Below are 17,924 nucleotides of genomic sequence, written 5' to 3' on the forward strand. Positions count from 1 at the left end.
CAAACTTCAGGCAAGGTCCAGTAGTGCTTAGATTAAAATTTGAAGAGCTGCCCTTTTATCTCAATCTGCAAGATTTAATGGATTCGTCCACGGCCTGGACTCCAGCCTCAAACCAAGATTCTTTAAAATTCAGCACAATGATTTTCAATAGATCTACAATGATTAAAAAAAAAAAAAAAAAGCTTTCTACCGAGATCAATTTTTTGAGCAAAAAGGTCTTTACTCAAAGGTTCCTATGACAAACACTTAGCAACCCTGACTTTCTGCCGGCGTTCTATTGCAAAGTCATCAAGGGCTCATTATTTATTGACACACATGGGAACACACAGCTCCCCCCCGGCTACCTTTCCTCCATCTCTAACTCCTAAGCAGGTCACTGCTGTCTCTACCTGTTAGCTCAGTCGTAAACCAAACTCTAACTCATATGTAGTATTGACCAGAAGCCCAATGAAAAACAAGGCTGATGGTCATTACAACCAAACACACACACACACACACACACACACACACACACACACACACACACACACACTGAAGTCCCACTTGGTGTGTGGAAGAAACACAAAACGTATTGATTGTCTCTGGTTTTCCTGTGCAAAAAACCGAGAAAGAAATAAGAGCAGAGAATGAAAAAATTGCAGAAGCCAAACTCTTCCATCAAAACCCTCCGCAGGAGAATCGGACCGCATTGACTCGCGCGATCTATAAAGCAGCGCAGATAAAGCACTCATGGGGGAGGGAAATGCAAGATTCATCAGGCCGGTGACAGCGTGTTCATCCTTAAAAGTGACAATAGAGGGATGCAGAAGACAAGGTCATGTTGTCTTCTCATATTAGGCTCCATGATTAGATTATCATTAACATCATTTCTGGAATATGCATGAAAAAAGGTGGCTCATTAAAACTGGTGGGGCGGTTTCATAGTTTGAGGGGTTCCTCAACTCTTTGTGACTATTTCTTTTAATCCAGTTGCTGGTGGGAGCCAACACAGTCAGTCTTTACTTTGTTTCCACAGATAATTAGTTTAACTGGAGAGAAACAGAGCCTGGTTTACTTTAAACGTCACCTGAACCCTTAAATATTCAGAGTATTTGTGTTAAAAGGAGTTAGGATAGACTAATAATTGACTGTGAATGAATTACATGGATGTGCACATTTATAATGGTGTTTTGTTGGTGTGTAATGAGGATTTCACCAGGACTAATTCAAAAAATGGAACTTTTAATGAATTATTTCAGAAAAGTTGTGCCCAGATATTCAGCGAGCCGCTGGTCAGGTTGGATTTGTTTTGAGCGACACCCACTCGGCCCCAAAATAGACTGTTTTACTCGACTTCGTTGACGGTACTACTTTCCCCGCTCTTTAATTCTCACTCTGTCTGATTCTTTTCCTGCCTTCCCTTCACTGCCAGAATAGACCGAGTGGCCTTGGTGGATGGATTAAGTTTCACACTCACTTGGACGTACGCACACACCAGTGGTGCGGCTACGTTCGGCCCTGCCAGGGGGTGATTCCAGCCTGTGTATATAATTTAATTGTGAAATAACAATAATTTCCCTCTGCAATTTCCCTGTCAGTTATTCGCTCTTTAACTCTGTTCAACACCCCTCACCCCCACCCCCGCCGCCTTTAATACGGCAGCAGCTGGACCGAATCAGGCCAACGCAAACACCAAAAACATCATTTAAAAACACCACAACTATATTTCATGTTGTGGCTACCTTCCCCTGCTTATTTTACATGCCTGGGGGAGCGGCCACACTTTCAAAAACACGCCGACACTCGAGGATTTGAAGTGACAGTTTAAAAAAAAAAAAAAAAAAGTGGTGCATTTTGGCAGCGAGTGAAGTTTAATATTTCAGTGATTGACCAGATTCAGTGAGCAGGAGTGCAATCATCTCATTTAGAGGAACCACGAAGACGAGCCAAATTTTGATAGCACTCCCTTTGTTTAAGGGAAGTCATTACACATGTATCGAGCGTCTGCTGAGTCCAGAATCATCCAAATGGGATAAATCAAGGAAAACTATCTGGAAATTCTATCATTTTTCTCTCTCGCTTTGATAAGAGGAAACACTGGGTAATATCACCCAAAGGGACTTGACCAACACGCCGAGCACCTGTGAATAATTAACCTAATCATTTAGCTTTTTCTGTGCAAATATGGAAGCTTCCAACTTGCTGCCTTCCACCATATGTCTGTCTAACTTCCCCCACCAAAAAGTGCAAAACCAAAATTAAAGCTAGAGATTTATGGACAGGCTGAGACCAAAATGTGCTCAGATATATATATATATATATATATATATATATATATATATATATATATATATATAAAACCGTGGATGGGTCCAGCATCCCTGCACATCTGAGGCCACCATCATTCTTATGTCTTTAACCTTGCGCTCGTTCAATATATCATCAGATCATCGGTCTGCTCCTCATGTGGGATTCACGCGCCGCAGCTTCAGCCTTCTCAGGTCTGTTTCTGAGTCATTTTATGGTGGGTGGGGTTTATATTTGCACTAGTTTGAACACCTTAAACTGTAAATAAGTTATTTCTTTAAGGAAATTATTCTATTTGGTTTATAAATGAAAAGATGTCAAGTCTGGAAAAGAAGAACGAGAAGGTCCCAATGCTGCTCCCGGCAACTTTCTATTTTTTAATGTCATGTCAACTCCATATTTTCTTTTTTATTTCACAAAGACTGCGTTGACCTCTGACATGATCTTGTAAAATGGATCTATAATTCTTGAATTCTACCAGGCGGTGCTGCCATTAAGCGCTGATCCCGGAGTCAGCAAGTCGGTCGGACCGCCGTCTGCATGGTGTTTTTAAAGTAGTGGTCTCTGTGTTGCAGTAAAATGGCCTCTGCAGTCAGTGATGGAGGAGGCTCTTTAGAGGCAACACACCAGGGAGATACTATCGCTCCTGTTTTTGCACGCTGGTGTTTGTATGGAAGAGTGTCTCCGCATGTGACTAAGAGAAAAAGAGCGATGTTATCATATATGTCTTTGCTGCAGCCTACACACGGAGGGTCAGAGCTCGTCAATCTTCCCTCTCACACGCATGCACGCACACGTCGGGCCATTCGGGGAGGTAAAGGAACGTGGTTCTGCTCCACTTTTTAGGGTCCTGGATATGAAGCCAGGCGTAAAAAATACCTTAAATAATAAATAAATACTCCTTTTAAAAATGCTTTTTGGGATTCGGCAGCATTGCTGCAACTCAGCACACGACACACACGAGGATGATGCTAATTAATCACTTTTATTTACAGGGATTTTAAATAGAACGAATATTTAAAATACGTATTTCCGAAATACTGGTTTCCAGCCCACGTGACCTTTACCGTAACACCATAAATTCATCTTACTGCTGATTTTTCCGAGAAGCTAAATTGAAACCTGAGCCGACCTGTTGAGCAATCGATTTTCAATTTAGAAACTAATCTGGTAAATATGTCACCCAGTGGCTTTTATTTACAATTTTGCTGTTACACATGAGCTCGGCCACATTGAGTCTCGACATCGGTATGTAAAACAATCTTCTGCTCATCTGTTTATGGCCAATCAGCCTTAACAGACACAGATCGATACAGCGACACATTATCTGAATTTATTCAGCCACTAAAATACAACACAAAAGCCCAGGCAATGTCTTTGCTTCCCACTAATATTGACTTTGCATTCAATACTATTTTTCTCTGCTTTAACCACTGATGTTAGCTGGGACCTGTGAAATACATGAGCGTGAGTCGACCTATGAATAAACGGAGAACATGAGAAGGTGCAAGTGTTGGTTTAATTAGTGGGAATATCAGGAAAACACAACAGCTTCACAACCACAAACCTATCAAAATACGAGTCAAATGTAGCTAATGAAGATGGTTGTGGGTGCATTCATTTGTGGGTTGATTCTTTCCATCTTATCTGTCATACTGAGATGAATAAATGAGAATCTGCAATTCCAAAGAGTCTGTTTTGCTGCTGGTGTTTTTGCTTTCAGGCCAGTTGAGGAGTAACAAGAATTAATTTCTCCTTCAGCGTTCCCACACTGACAGTGAAGGGGGGGTGGGGGGGGGGTGCCAAGTGTGAAAGCGCCAAAAAGGCTCTTTGAGTTATGTGAAAAGCCCTCAGCATCGTCCCTGAGGCACCATTACAGCTTCAGGAGAGCAGGCAGAAGGTGAGAGCACGGACACTTCGCTCCTTTAACTAGAAGATGTGTTTAACCCCTTCACATCCGGCATTTACTGCTTCAGCTCAGAGGAACAGAGCAGATAGGACGAGCCCCGAAAAAGGCTCTCAGTCAGCCAGGTCACCTGATTCTTTAACCTCTTCCCTATTCAGCGCTTGGCTCAGGAGAGGCAGCGGGGGAGGGGAGATAGAGCACCTGTCTATAGGTGGATGTCAAGATTAATATGTGGGGGTGTAGGAGTCGGGAATAGTTTATCCTGCTTCGCTGAGTCAGCTGAGGCAATCTGTCATCTGAGAGTCGAGCGATTTGATGCCACTGACGGGATCTGAGCGCCTTCGCTCCGGTGCGACTCCAAAAACTTTTTACACTCTTCAAATGTTTCAAAATAAGATGCTTTTAAATCTAATTTGGCAGTCAGAGACGCCTTTTCCTATTCTGATGATGAGTCATTTTGTGAGAGTGATTCTTGTTTTCCCTTTTCTTTTCTTGGATGGCTTCAGATAAATGTTCTGTCATATACAACATGCATGCATCGAGGGACAATGTCCACACGGTACGCTTTTTTTGTATCATGTGTATTGTTTGGCCAAAATTTATTTATATATTTATTTATATATTAATATTTCAACTTTCCCACGGGGGTTTTAAGCCCGTGTTTCTGCTTTACCTCAACAGTCTGGACCTAAACCAGGCATGTGTGAGTGGGTTTTGTTTCCATGCATCAACTATGTGTGTCTAGATTTTGAGTGTGTGTGCGTGTTTGACTGTGTAGATGTGAGTGGGGGTGGGGTAGTTTAATAAACTCTCAAGTGTTTAAACAACCAAAGTCTTGTAATTTACTCCTTCTCATTTTCACAAAATGGACATTTTCAGTGTTGCTCCTGGAAACCAGCATGGGAAAGTTAAACTGTTTACAACCTGGACTTGAGGCGATTGGGATAATTAGTAATGACTAAAGGGTGCTATATTTAGGACCCTAATCCACATTTAAAGACAGCAAAATACCAGCGACCAATGTTCACAAGTGAAAATGTATTAATTTAAATTTGCGCTATGATTCGACTTAAGAAGGATAAACTAATTTCTGTATCAGTACTTAACAGTACTTAACTTAATAAAGGCCCAATGAGAAGAGAAGGTGAGAAAAACATCATGTGATGTTTTTCACTTACAATACTTAAGATGTCAGAGATCTTTAAAGTGTCTTTAAAGTTAGAAAAAAGCCTTAAAATAACCTTTTGATGATGCTGATGTTAATCAAATTATCTTAAACCTTGTTAACTGATATAAGAAGGAAATTATCACTCATACACGTTAGGAAAAAGCTGGCAAGGAGAGTGAGTGTGTGTGTGTGTGTGTGTGTGGGGAGGGGTTATTAATTTGCTGTAACCTACCACCAGAGGGCGTCACAATGCTCCAGCATCCTTGTACTCTTGTCTGCATCTCTGGATGGATTCGATTGTCCCTTCATCCATTTTGTTTACATTCCTCCTCTCACTTGACAGCATGTTTCTTCATTATCACCTTGGTCTTCACTTACCCACCTGCTCTCTTTTCCATCTCCTCCTCCTGCTGCACCTTTTCGCAGCCCTTCCAGTCGTCCCTGAACCACCAGGCTCTGCAGCGCTTCATAATTCCACTATCATTATTCCAGTGGAAGCAGTCAACTGTCAACATGTTTCTTTATCTCTGTCCCAGGCCCTGCTCCTCTTTCATCCCTTCTTTATCCCCTTACAACATTCACCTCGCTTAACTACTTTCTTTAAATCCCAAACAAATACATCTAAAACCGTTGTCATTACTTTAAAGACTGCCTTATCTCAGTCTGTTATTATTACTATTACCCCCCCCCCCCCCCCCCTTTCCTTCATCATCCAGGAAATTACACACGGCTCTTTCTAAACCCTGCCCTTTTCTTCATTTGTGAGTATCCATCTTCCTCTTTCTCCTCCCTCATATCTCTTTGTTCTCTCCCTCAGATTAGGTCTTTATTTGTCACAGGGGTGGTTACAGCGACGGTGGAACAGCCCAGCTCGCTGACTCAAACAGGTCGAAAGGCTGTCCAAACCAAAACCACTGAATCACAGAGAGCTGAACGCCCATTCTCTTTTGACCCTTCTGTGCACACACACACACACGTGCATATGCAATCGCACGCGCGCACGCACGGCGACGTGGTCCCTGACAGACAACACCGCCTGCTCCCAGACTGATTTTCACTCTGAAAAAAGTTCCAAACTGGTCTCGAAATAGTCGACTTTATGCGCCAGGAAGTTTAGTTTCAGAGATTTCCATCCAACGCCCACGTGCAGGCGGTGCACGACCACAGAAATGTGATCATTACTGGGGGGCGCCAGAGCCTGGACATCGCCGCAGATAAACAGCAACCAATACACACGAACACAACACATGCAACCCAAATGCGGGAAACTCAACACGCGTGTACAGACATGTACACGTACTCGTGCACACACGGTGACGAGGTTTTCTGTTCTGGGTTATCTGGTAGAAACCACAGATGTCTCCTGATTCATCTGGAGCTCTGAGCAACATTTGTGAGAAAGGAGCTATAACTTTTAATCGCTTTATGTTTAATAGAGGGATGCGGGCTGGAAAAGTGATGATCTCCTTTGATTATAATTAGATATTTGTAATTATGGTGTATTAATAAAAGGTTATCTTTAGAAATCTTTTTACTTCACATGCATGTATTATATGCATCTTTGTGCATCATTTAATAGCAGTTGCGAACATTTTTTACACTCATTTTATTATTACGTATTTATTTTAAGTATATATTCAGACTTGCAGCTGTGGATGTTTTCAGCAACCGGCAAGAAAAAAAAAAAGTTGGACGCAGCGAGGAAATGAGGCTGAGAAGTCAACAGCTCAGTGGGTGGAAAATAATTCAAGCCTGCAGCTTACAAGTTTTATACACACCATTGTCTTTTAAAAACTTGTTCTGCTCCTGCTGCTTGCTTTAGTGCTCACCAGCTCTATTTATAAACCGTGACCATTAACATACTTTTCAAATTTAAATCCATCTTTTATCTATTTTATCGCTGGTGAAGGTCATGGGGGGTGGTGGTGATGGAGCCTCTCCCACATGAGGAAGAGGAAGATCTACAATTTGAAGAGCTGCAGGACACACACACAAACACACACAGACACACGTACACGTGCACGGACTGTGGGAGGGAAATGGAGAAAATGGAGACTATCGAAAAGATCCTGCTTGGAATGGAACCCACAACCTTCTTGCAAGGAGGCTTCAGTGGTGGCCGTAGACAAGTGGAAAGACTGAAGGAAGGTGGGACAGAGAGACGGACGGAGGGGGGGAAAGTCACCTTGTGGGGCTTCAGTGCACTCAGCCACTCTGTCTCCACTTATGAATTATGACAGTTGCTGGTTGGCCGAAATCCACACACACACACGCACACACTCTGCTCGGTCGTTTTCTCACTCTCTCGCTGGTACACACTCCTCCAGAATGCTGCGCTTCACAGAGAATCATAAAATATGCAGCTGCACCGCCGCTCTTCAGAGTGCTTTTCAGGCCCGTGTGTGGCCGTGTCATGTCACGGCACTGAGCGTCTTCTCTTTACTCTCCTCCTCTTCCAACCATCTTTTCCTCCCCTCTCTCCATCTGTCTCTCTCAGTCCCACAATGATCTTCTGTCCATCCTCGACCCATTTCTGCATCGGCAAAAGAATCGACTTGGCTTTGGTTGGGTGGACGTTACTTCGATGACACCTGACCTGCTTCTCGTTCACTCTAGCTCGTCCTTTTGTGCTTTTCCTTTTCTATGAGCTCAGCAGAACATTTTTTATTCCAGCAGCAGATATTCAAAAGATACAGAAATTCTGGATTTAAAAAGAAATATTGCAGGAATTGAAAACTGGCTTGGCTATAATCATGTGTCTGTCCTGTGCACCTGCACCGGGGAACCCATCAAATGGCACAATGTCCCCATTTATTATAGACATTCGAAAAATTATGTAGAGGTGCAATAGCACGTTTTCACCCATGAGCATTAGCTTGCCCGTGTAAATGCGTCACATCCTATTGAAGGGAACATTTTCTAGTGGAAAAGATCAGAATCAATAAATAATGCTGATGGACACATATTGGAATTTTCAGGGACAGCGAGAGTAGAGATTATCTGATCAAAGATAGTATTGATTGTATAGGTGGAGGCAACAGGGGGATTCTAGGATGAGTTCTTTAGTGTACAAAGTCCGTGTGACCTTTGAACCTCTCACCGATAACGTGGGTGATCTGATGAAGCCGAGGTTTACGGATTGTAAATGCTTCGGCTCTGGGGAGTCACTGATTGCTGCGATGGAGAATATTTGATGCATGATGGGAAACCGGGCGCTGAGGTTTTGCAGGGAAATCTGGAGCCGCGCAGTTGAATGGGGAATGCACTGCTCTCATACTTTATGACAAATTATAGAGGCCCATGTGAAATATTAACCTGATTAATTCTATTCATATCTGGACAAAAATGATCAAATCATCTATTTTCATTAATTGCAGTCAGCGGGGGTGGGGGTGGGGGGTGAGGAGCCTGAAGATCAGCGAATGGAATTCACATTAAATTCAACTGGTTGAAAACTGATATGAATGATTATTAATTAATCAGTTTCATATTAGCTGGCTCTAATGGAGCTGCGGTGCACCTACAACCACGCACACGCCCGGATGTGTGTTGTGTGCCTGCAGACTTTGTGTGCTTCCACGGAACTATTTCTGAGAAGATGATTGGTTATTCACGCATTTACCAAAACACCTCTAAATGTTTTTCCTCTATGAATTTGGTGTGTGTGCATTCGTGCGTGTGCAAGTAAATGGGCGCCCTTTCCCCAGCTCATTGGGATGCAAGACGGCAGCTCGTCGAGCACGAGCTGTCCCGGCTAGCTTTTGAGTCATTAGTGCGCTCGTTAGTCCAGTTATGTTAAATCTAAATTACCATTCATCATCACACAGGGACACATCATTTATTCTGATGCGGCCTGGCAGACACAGGCGCTAACTGGATTAACTCATTCACAGACACGCACACACCCTTGCTAAAACACGGTGGAATTCCAAATCAGGTGTTAGCTCTGAGGTAAGTGTTTAAAATAGATCAAATATTATTGATTAATACATTACGGGGCATTAGTAATGATTGGTGCGCCCTTGTGAATGCAAACCACTTTCAAACTGGGCCCTACTCAAGGAAACCGATAGATCAGAAAAGAGACTACAGTACACACAATCCTTCATTTACATGTAGTTACTTAAACATTTCGGCCTATATAGGAACACTGATATGCTAATTCCCCTGAAGTTTCTATGAAGCTTGATAGAGCCTTCATATGTGGGAGTCAAATTGCTTTTCTGCATACAATATCATACAGAACTACTTTGGAGGGCTGGTCTGTATTCATCACTGGCTGTAAGCGTTAAATTAGCTGCCGTGGAGTAGCAAAACGCCCTGGTACAGAGTCATTAGTCGCTGCAAGAGGAACGCCTGCAATCTGCAGCGCAGAGAAATTCCTGAGAATCAGAGTGGATGAGGCAGCTTCTGCTGTCAAATATCCAGGCTGTGTTTATCACATAATTACATTCCCACTTCTACTGTGTTTATTGGTCTTACAAGTTTGAGCACGTACAAATGTGGCCATGAAGGGAAGAAATGGAAGCACAGTGACAGTGTTGTGCCTTGAAGGAAAGTTTACTCCGTCTGGCAGCAGCTGAGCTTTGACCATTGAACATCGGCTTTGGTTATCCTCAATTGCAATAGATGAATATGAACTCCACTTTCCTTTTCAATGAGAGGAAAAATAAAAGATTTGATTTCCGTTTTCTATCATCAGTGGCCAATCGGAGACATTTCCTCTGTGTTTGGCTTTCAACAGCCTCTTTTAGAGGTGATAAGTGCTCTCAAGTGCGTCATCAACATAAAGCGTGAAGTTAAAAGCATTGAGCACTGTGGAATAATGTGCTTCCAATTATCAGTCAGTCTGGCTGATTCTGATAGGTGTTTAATGACAAACATAATCAGGCTCTAATGGTCAGCAATCTGTTCATGGTGTCATAAAAATAAGGTGAATTTGGGTTTGTGGATGACGCAGCAGGATGCTTTGATGGCACTTTGTGTCACCAAATGACAGCTGTTTTTTTTTTAACAGCATTTAGAACATAATCGGTGCGACAAATTCTTGGCACAATGGCTCAGAAATTAGGCTGATGCGGCTAACCTGGCTAAACAAACCGTGTCAGATAGGTGTGGCAATTTAAATATCAAAAAGACCCTGAATGCACCACGCGCCAGTGAGGAATGTAAGCTTACGCCTGTAGCATGACTTCTGCGTAAATGCACACAGTTAGGTTAAACCAGGTGGCTTGTGGGTCATTTTTAGTTGTTAAAGTTATTTGCAAGTGTTGACTGGCAATTACCCGGCAGCGAGCCTCCATAAAATCAGCCGAGAATGTTAATTTCCTACTTTCATTTTTCACCATGACAGTGGTAGAGTTTATCGCCGCTGCCTGGCAATAGAGAAATGATTGTGCGGATATTAAAAGATGACCCCCCGCAGGGGTCAAACTGCACTTTCAACACGAGTTTAAAGACAGCTGACGCTTTTAGCGCGTGTGGTGTGAAAAACGTTATTCTCACAGTAACGATTTTGTCTAAAGATATTTAAGCTTGTGATTTTTGGAGTTTTGGAGAAAAGCATTGAACAATGTCATTAATGTTGGCCAGTTGCTAATTCCCCCCCCCCCCCCCCCCAAAAAAAGGAAGCTCTTTTAACACAGGTGAGGTCGCCGTTTGGGCCACATTTGTGCTGATTTCATACAGACCAACTCGTCAGTGACCCAGTTGGAATCTCCGTCTGTACTTTGACAAATGCTGCTTCCCGTCTGACAGCCTGGGTGATTTGGAAACAACAAAGGAGCCAAATTGAGTCAGTCAGTCAGACATTTGTTCCATCAATAATTAATGCTCCCCTGCTCTTCTCTCCCTCTGATCCTTTCAATCTATTTTCTATCACTCACTTTTTTTCCTTCTCGGCTAACATCACACGCGTTGCCTCCTGCTTTTCTGTCTGGTTTTTCATCTCTTGTTTTATCTCCGATGTTTTTAGCATTCCTCTTTCATTTTTTCTCGCCGTCCTTTTGTAACCTGCTGATTTTTTCATCTTACACGCGATCTCTTTATCTCACTTTTCCACATCTTTAAAGGTTCCCTGTCTCTGATCAGATGTTAACATTTTGCCTTCCCGTGCCTTCTGGATGTCCCTCCATCTCTCCGTCTCCCCTCTTCGGTCTGAGCTGGCTTTTCCTCAGGTCCAACATCTCATCAATAAATAATGTCCAGGAAACAGGCTTTACAACAGTGAGATCACACTCCTATCTCCCACCCCACCCCGAAATCTGTCTTGCGTCCGCGAGCACAAAAATAAAGGAAGGGATAGTAACCATGGTCCTTTTGGGCCTAAATAAATCATGGCCCAGCACTGCCTCTCTTTTAGAACCTTGGTTCTTCCTCTTTTATCCTGGTAGTCATGAAAGAGAGAGCAAGGATTGGTTGAGAATGAGGTTTTCTAAGGACAGATAACTAAAAGGAGCAGATATCAAAGGAAATGCGGAATGTAAAAGTATCTTTAGTCACATCTGTCAGGTTCGCTAAATCTCTCCAGGAAGAAAAACTCTTCCGTCACAGAGGAACCCAGCTCAAAAAGGGCCTCACAGAAAGCGTTAAAAGCAGAGACTTCTGCACCAGCAGGAGTAAAGAATGTTTACTAGTTTGTGTCAGAATTACTAGAATCGATCTGATTTCATTAATAAAAAAATCAATTAGCATTTGCAGTGAAAACATTTCCAAAACTTGCAGACTGTTGGACCCTCTGTGCAGTAAAAGTAGGAATGTATTCATTTTGTTTACTGCCTCTTTAGAATTGGCCCGGAAAAATAAATGTTTCTCCAGTCCCACCGTGTTCAGTTGTTCTATATTTCTAACCTGTCAAATTTAATGAAAAACACAATCGCTCCCCTTTATGGAGGGAATAATTAAGGTACGATTAATGAAACTAACAACTTAAAATCCATTTAGCATTTTCAAAATGAGCCCAAATATTCAGCTTCTGACTCGCCAACGCTGCCCCTGTGAAACATATTAAGCTGCTCAGATAAAGCTAGTCTACCAAGAAACAGTGGCTAATTAAAATGACTAGATTAATTAATGTGGAGATTGATTAGTGGCATTACAGACACACAGAGCGCTCGGCGTGACATTCTCTTCAAAAACTTTTTTTTTTGTTTTGGCAGGAAGTAAATGTTAAACCCAACTTGTCGAATTACAGTTCAATCTTTTGAAATGATTGTTTGCAGACCAATGATGCATTTCTACATCACCACACGTTCTGCAACAGACAGGCCATCTATTTACAGGAAAATATGGCACATATATTTAGATATTTCACTTTAATGACCGCCTGCACCGATTAAATTAATCACAACTCCAAAAGAATCTCTGTTAATCCCATAACTAATGTGTGTTACGATCTAATTTTTCAAGAAAATAAAGAAAAAGCCACTTTTGATGAATTAGCCCACTAATAATTTCAATGCTGACTATGACTTCAATCTGTTAGTGTAGCCCCTAAAATACTGGTCCATCAGGTGCAAACTGATCTGTACAATGACACCACAACACACACACACACACACAAACCTACCTGATGGTGACAAACACATGACCTCCAATCGTTGAATTCTGCTCGCCACATTTTGTAACGTGGTCACGAAATCAACCCCAGGAACCGAACAGATGGAGCCGTGAGTGCGTTGACGCACGCGTGCGGTTGTGTGCGCATGTGAGAATAGACATGCATCTGTGCAAAAGTGTGTGTGTGTGTGTGTGTGTGTGTGTGTGTGTGTGTGTGCTTGTGTTAAAATGACTGAAATGAAGATCAAGAACTGCTCGCTGTCATTCATGCCCTTTATGTGTGAACACACACACATGCGCACACGCGCGCAAACACATGCACACACACACACACACACCTGCTGTTATTAAAACATCACATCCAGTAAATATATTGTGCTGCCATGCTGTCTGCTGTGAATGGGAATGGCTGCGTATTTACAGTGAATAGTAAATCCTGTCGAGTACTCAGCTGTCAGTCTTATGAATTGCTAATATGCTGTATCTCCTGCTGCTGATCCCCCTCTATCTGCTCCCATCGCGTCTATTGTGAGCTCACTGAAATTCTGAGTGGAAGAACAGGAGGGGAAGAAAGCTCACTTTGCTTTAAAAGAAATACGAACAAAAAAACCTGTTCAACGAAGTCAACGTCCATGGCGGCATGTCAGACTAACAAACCTCTGCATTTGTTTTATTCATTACAGCTAAATTTGCATTCAACTTTCAACTGGTAACTTGTAAAACTGACACGACTGAGAGCATTTCCTCCTGAATCCCTCATGCAGCAGATGTGGGCTTTTTCTTTAATTCCTTTGTGTTTCTGTTCACATCAGACGATGAGGGTCACTCATTTCCATTCCAGACAAAAGGATGCGTGCACTAAAAGCCCCTTTAACCAATTTCCATGCAGCTACAGCACAGATTAAACATATTCTACATTATGGATTTGAGATTAATTCCTCTCCCTCACTGCAAAAGCTCATTATGTGATAAAGCAACAGTTGCTCAGAAGCAGCCCAGCGCTGCTCATTGGCTTTATTCTCTCTATCAAAACGCATTAAGACATTTTGCTTAAAATCAGACCCACATTGATCCGATTAGAGGCTGAGGTAGCCTTCTCTTTCTTTGTTTTAGCCTTTTCCTTTAAGCTCCCTTTTCTTCAGGGAGAAAAAAAAGAACCCTCTACCTTGCAGCACCGTATATGCTCCTGGAGCCTTGTGTCTTATCTGTAGCGCCATGACCTCTAAAACGGTCTTTTTGATCACTTTAATGGGAAATCACAGAGAGGCACATCTTGTCCCTGCACACGATGATGCTCCATCTTCAACACTCCACACAAGTTCCCCCTCACAACTGCACCTTTCTGCACGGATCGACGTTGAAAGCGTCACTTGAAGATCAGAACAGACGCACGAACCCTCAAGCATGCAGTCGCACGCACGGGCAAATATGCAGCAGCAGCAGCAGCGTGTTCCCAAACGCTGAGGGAACCACTGATGTGCGCTAGCGCACGCTGCAGAAGCAGCGCAGGTGGTTGCTACAGTTTTCTCACTCTTTGTGCTCGTGGATCGGTGGACTTCAAGGACACCAAATTTGTCAGTGAGAAAAACGGCTGTGAGACGCATTCAAGCACATGAAATTGTGTCACTTAGCACAAGGACGCAGCAAAGATAAATCAGAAACACCGACGTGTGGTTTCCTCAGGAAAAAACCATCCTTAACATCTTCTGTTGCTAAGAAAATTAAGACAAAACTGCAAACAAAACTGGGAAAGCGGAAAGTAAATGCCTATTTTCTAAATGAAGGAAATGAAAGTCATACAGGAAAGAGGAGTGGAGAGGTGAAAAGAGCACTCAGAGGAGGAGGAGAGGGCGAAGGATGGAGAAGCGTCGGCGTTTCTTTTTCAAATGTACTTACAGAATCTCCAAATCGCGCAGCGCTCGGAAAGCTCCATCTTCGATGCAGCTGATGTGGTTGCTGTCCAGTTGCCTGCACCACAAACACACACATCAGGCACGCAGGAATGCGCACACACATGCACACGTACAGGCAGAGATAAGGGAGAGAGAGAGAGGGGGAGAGAGTCAGGCATCAAGTAGGCAAGATGCGCTCAGCTGGGGGAGGGACTAACAAAAGACCCTGAATGAGTGTGTGTGAGGGTGTGTGAGAGGTGATTCCCAGCAAGTGTGCTGAAGGTAGCACCAGTGACAACACACACACACACACACACATACACACACAGAGGGTCTCTGGATACTCGTCTAGACGGGAGAGTCTCACCTGAGTCCAGCCCTGAGGAGCGGAGGAGAGGAAAAGGAGAGTGCGACGGAGGAGAGCGATATGCTGAAGTGGCCTGCCTGGCGCCAGCCTATCACCTCCTTCCCCTGTTGCACGCCCGGCACACACTGGCCACCGGGAGAGAGAGGGACGAGAGAGGTAGCCTCGGAGTGGAGGAGAGCGAGCGAGCGAGCTGGAGAGCCCACCCTGCCTGTCTGTTCTGTAAATATTAATTGCATTTTCTGCTCTCCTACCCTCCTCCTCTCATCCTCCTCTTCCTCTCCCCTCCTCCAATGGTCTTTTTTATTCTTTATTTTCCTCTCTGGAGTGAAAGAGGGAGTAATTTCATTACATTAGGCCAGCCAATCCATTAAGGGCCTTTTACCGGCTCTGTCACTGAAACAATTTCATTAAAAGGAAAGCCTCCGTAAATCAAGCCACAGTCACGACTCGGCCTCGCGTTTCTCGTTCTCTTCCCTTCCCCTCTCGATCACGCTGCCCCTCTTCCATCACTTGTACTTGGACTCCCAGATGCACCCTGTACCCCACCATCATCTATCCTTTGCTTTTACTTTAATTTGCTCCGCTTTAGGTATTCAGCCGCATCTCACTTCCGCCAACCATCCTTTCATCCGTGAACCCAGCAACCCCAGAATCCACCCCCAACTCCTCCTTGTCCTCCCTCCGCTCCATCCCATCTATTCTTCCATCTCTACATCTGCAGATGGCAGATGGAAGTATATACACATATCCATATGTCGCAGCCACGCAGTTAAAGGCCAGATTGGCATCATTGAAAGTGTCATTAAAACAGACTGTTTTCTAAAAATTTAAGACCTAAAGAATAATCTATTTTCGCATGCATATCGGGATGTACCAAGTTCCTGCTGGGGAGGGGTGCCCTTTCCACCCACTCACAAAAGGTTAGTTTGGAGTTTTATAAAGTCATAGATTGACTTTATTGCTGGCGTAAAGTTACTACTTGTAAAGTATATAAACACATCCACAGGTATAGAGTCATCTCATTGTTCAATAGTGAACCTGATAATTGATTAATTGGTCAATTAATATTTATTGTGAAAGACAGAATGTGAGGAGGGTAAAAGTAAAGGACAAGATGGTTTGAAAAATCTTCCTTTTCAATACATACGTGGAAATAACTCCACGATTAGCCCCCACGGTGCGGAGAGAAGCTGCAGTGCGGGTTGGAACCCAAGAGGGGACGTTTATTCGCAGAGCCTCCAGGGTTTTTTAAACTTAAACAGGAAGAGCGAGTGGCACTCAGGCTGCGACAGTCACTCCCCAACAGGTGGGAGCCCAGATAAATGGAGACGAAACCAAACACAGAGAAAAAGTCTAGATCACACACACACACACTCACACTCACACACACACCACTGCGACTTAATGCCTGCTCTCCACACAGCAGAAGATAAAAGCATATCACTTCACCTTAATCTCCTCATTCTCGTCCCCTCCCTGCTCTCTGCATCTCTCCAGCCAGAATCCCTTTTTCCCTTTTCTTTCATTTCTCTGCATCACCCTCCTTCAGTTTCCACATCTCTGTTACTCCCTTTCATACCCACATCACTGCCCCTCCTTCCGTCTCCCGCTCAACTCCTTCACTCAGTTTACTCATCACTAATCCGGCCGGTGTTTTCAGACTTTGAAGCATCTTCTTCTTCTCTCCTTTGATGACTGCCTGATACCCCGGTTTTCCCCACTGGTGGTGGTTGAGCCCCTTTATTTATCAAGAAATCGGGTTAAAAGTCGATTTCGCTCCTTATTTCTCTGTGTCGAGCTGCAGAAATAAATGCATCAGTTCACCATCGGACAGAAACAAAGGCCATCGACCGTCTTATCAAGTTACTGGTTAGTTGATGGTTTAGTTGGGATTCGAGACAGTAAATGCGACGGCGGGCTCACCGGCGGAGAGTGGCTCCCTATATTACCCCTATACGCAGTGGTTCCAAACACTGAATGCTTTAATCAGCTTTGATGCAACGCAATTAGATGTTAAAGGTAATTTTGAGGGATGCGGTCCCGTTAGGCTGCTCAGGACTAATTGAGCCTAATGGTACAGACTGCTGCATCAACACACAGCTCCTTTAGTGCAAAAGAATAGGCCGATTTGTTTCTTTGTTTGGTTGAATGAGTCTAAAATGCAGGAACATGGCTTTGCCATGTTTTACGTAATTAAAAGTCCTTTTTACTGAGGTCGCTAAACGCTCCTAAAACCTGAATGACCAGCATGGTAAAACTGGAATTAATACTAATTATAAATAATAATATTATAAATATTTATAATTATTATATTATAATATTCTTCTTATGTGCGTTAAAGGTTGTCATCCATCACGATTCCTCGGTTTTTATTATTTTTATTCATTTAAGCGCGTTTGCCCGCCTGCACTAAACACAAATGCCGCCGAGCAGACATTTCATTCAGACAACCTTGTTTGAGGCAACAAACTCCTGATAAACTTAATGAGACATGGGAAGAATTAAGAGCTGTGTTTGTCTGAAAGCAAAATAGATTATTTCTTTTCTAACTGAGGAGCTATGGGGCCTTAATTGTAGCAGTCCATAAATAAAGTTAGCAAAAAAACCAAAAACTATTGTACATTTTTATGACACTGATTATATTCATTTTATATAAATTAGTGCATTTATTTTTTTATTTTTTTTCTCGAGCTTGTTTTTATCCTTGGTGGAATAATGAGCTGCTCGTCATGAACTCAGCCTCTGCAG

The 17,924-nt window shown here is 43.1% G+C and overlaps 1 protein-coding gene across 3 annotated transcripts in view; it reads right to left on the reverse strand.

The window, feature by feature from the left end:
* slit3 (slit homolog 3 (Drosophila)) overlaps positions 1-17,924 on the reverse strand; it is a 159,240-nt gene that overhangs the window by 44,482 nt on the left and 96,834 nt on the right. Inside the window, exons 1-2 of one of the 3 annotated variants that reach the window (XM_057043059.1) lie at positions 15,177-15,427; positions 14,814-14,885 (exon numbers count right to left, since the gene is read on the reverse strand). In XM_057043059.1, the coding sequence (XP_056899039.1) occupies positions 14,814-14,885; positions 15,177-15,412 (308 nt within the window). In that variant the 5' untranslated portion in view covers positions 15,413-15,427. Of the gene's footprint in view, positions 1-12,927; positions 13,071-14,813; positions 14,886-15,176; positions 15,428-17,924 lie in introns of those variants that run through there. The other 2 variants (XM_057043058.1, XM_057043060.1) reach the window with 2 other exon arrangements.

The sequence above is a fragment of the Takifugu flavidus genome, chromosome 9, assembly GCF_003711565.1.
Source record: "Takifugu flavidus isolate HTHZ2018 chromosome 9, ASM371156v2, whole genome shotgun sequence".
NCBI lineage: Eukaryota > Metazoa > Chordata > Actinopteri > Tetraodontiformes > Tetraodontidae > Takifugu > Takifugu flavidus.